We start from the raw sequence: 2,721 nt of genomic DNA on the forward strand, positions 1-2,721 counted from the left end.
AGGTGCAATCTCGTTTACAATAATAAAATATTATTATTTTTAAAAGCAAAAATTTAAACAATTATTTAATAAAAGAACTTTATTTACTTACTATACTATATGAAAGAGTATTGTGCCTTGAATCATTATTAACATTTACATATTTTGATTTCTTCACACGAAATGAAAAACATAAAACTTATTTTCTCGAAATGGAAAACATGAGGACGTTCTATGCTTAGTGATGGAATTATTAAGTACTAGATTGATACCGGCCGGCTTCACTGGGCTTAAAAGTAAAAACCACCGATTTATAGCCTCCACCCTCTCTTGATATACACAGTTTTCAATTTTTTTTAAATATAAAATAGTCATAATTCAGAATAGTTGGCCATGATTTGTTTGACATTTTCTATTTTGAATTTTTACAGAATTCATTAATTTATGGTTCAAAATGATGATCATAAATCTGCATGTCCATCTGTCCATCTATAATCATCATGATGAACCATAAATTAAGGATTTTTGTAAAAATTTAAAAAAGTAAATGTCAGATTAAATTTAATTTTTTTAAATATACCTTTATAAATTATAGCTGATGTGTTATTCTAATGTATGAGCTATATTACGGTACCGTTTCATTAAAAACCCTTCGCTAGTTTTAGCATGAAAGCGTAACAAACAAACAAACAAGCAAACAAACATGCTTACTTTCACATTTATAATAAAATAGTGATAGGGATGAAACTTACGTTTCAAATTTTCAAGGATTCTGCCAGAACTAGGGAAAATTTAACGAAAATTAAGTGTAAGATTTTTCGATAAATACCATAGTTTTCGAAATATCGATGCCTTAAAGAAAATAATAAGGCACAAATACCATTCATTTCATCGCTTTTATTGTATTTTATGAGTTACGAGTTCGGCTTGTTATAATTTTCTTTATAGGAAAATATTTGTTGAAATTTTGTTTGTTTGTGATAATGTTTTTAACTAATGGATATTAGTTTTCCAAAATAATCTTAAAAAAGTTTCCCTTGTGGCATAATAAAATATACTTCCTCTTTAAAAACACTCCAATGTAGGATTTGTATCTTAAAAATGGCAACTTAAACATCTTAAATGTATTTTAAGGTAAAGGACAAATGACATTAATGAGAATGCGAATACACGATTTAAAAATTATCCTAAGAAAATGTGATTCTTTAGCCCTTCCCAAGGAACATCTTTTATATATATCAAACGCCGAAATACCTGGCAAAGCTAATTTTAGGCCATTCATGTTAATCATTTTTGTTTTCTCGCGAGTGTCAAAAATTAGGACAAAATTTAATTAAAAATTTAAGTTAGGTTATATTGGCTTTCCACGAAGGACACACTTAGGCTGTAGAGCCCATTGTGATACCATATATGTATTTTACCACCTTTTCCGCTGATAATTTCTTTTTATCAGCTCCTCAATTTCAGAGGCTAAGTGCACCTCCTTCATGCATATATATATATATTTATATTTTATATTTATTTAGTAAATGCTGCAAATATAGCCCATAATACTTCACACGTATTTGGTTTAGCAGCTTCTTGTTCAAAATCTAAGTCTAAAAGTTCTCGAACACGTTTCATTGCTAATTCATAGTCTTCATCGTTTAATGGTGCAAATGCATTCTCCAGAACATCACTTGCATGTGCTAATAATAGCAATGCTAATACTCGTTTGTCCATGCGTTGTGGATCGTTTACCCATTTTGATAACACTGCATCTTGTATCTTTTTAACAAGTCGACATTTGGTAACATTATCTGTTAATGGATGTATTGTCATATCAAATAATAGAAAATTTTGTTTCTCTGTTGTTAATACACCTTTTTCAACTAAGTTCTTAGCAAGTCTCTCTCTTACATTCTTTAACTGATAACGAATTTTTAATGGATTCCATGTTTCACCACTAAGATATTCAATCCAACTTTGAACAGTTTCAGGTGGATCACGTTCTTTTAAGTGTTTGAGCGCCTCATCTAGTAGAACGTCGCCAGTGGGTGTTTCAGATTTGACCAATAGTTTACGTGATAACAAACTCCGTCTGCGCACGCCGGCTGATTCGAGTTCAACTCGTCCGCGTAGTCCTAGTTCGATTAATATACAACCACGTAGACCACTCGATATGGAATCATTCCAGAATGATGTGTAGCCCTCTTTATCTTTTAATCCAAGTAAAAGAACCTCCTCCATCAATGTAAATCTGGTCTCTTTGGAATCACCATCTTCAGTATCATCTACACTTGAACCGATTGTATCTTTGTGTGAGAAGCCCCCATCACTTCCATTATCACGATTGATAACATGTTTCCTTTGAACTAAACCATCTGTATCACTACGATCCATCATCCAACAATTTTATAAATATTTATCTTCAACTTTAAACTTCAATCCAAGATAACTACACTAGCCACGCAGTTGATATTCAACCAAAAATAATTTTAACAATAAAAAAATATATATATGTATATAAATATAAACAAACGATAAATGTAAATCAGATTCGAGAACTTCTGAGAACGAAATATTCTGAATAGTTTTTGGAAACGATTTTTACAAAATATCTTTGAATTAGTTTTGAAATATCACAGATTTTAGAATAAAATATCTAAATTTGGTAATTTAAATAATATTTTGTTAGTTGTTCGTATTAAAAATACGATCACTAAAGTTGACTGTTAGTGTTGACGTTTCCAATTCAAACTA

General features: G+C 30.2%; 1 protein-coding gene across 1 annotated transcript; it reads right to left on the reverse strand.

Annotated features, from left to right (window-relative positions):
* Window positions 1-1,497: 1,497 nt before the first annotated feature.
* Window positions 1,498-2,421, reverse strand: LOC123293848 (Golgi phosphoprotein 3 homolog sauron-like). The gene has a single exon (XM_044874798.1). The coding sequence runs from the start codon at window positions 2,362-2,364 to the stop codon at window positions 1,498-1,500; it is 867 nt and encodes a 288-aa protein (XP_044730733.1). The 5' UTR covers window positions 2,365-2,421.
* Window positions 2,422-2,721: the final 300 nt, after the last annotated feature.

Source organism: Chrysoperla carnea, chromosome 2 (genome assembly GCF_905475395.1).
Source record: "Chrysoperla carnea chromosome 2, inChrCarn1.1, whole genome shotgun sequence".
In the NCBI taxonomy this organism is placed as follows: Eukaryota; Metazoa; Arthropoda; class Insecta; order Neuroptera; family Chrysopidae; genus Chrysoperla; species Chrysoperla carnea.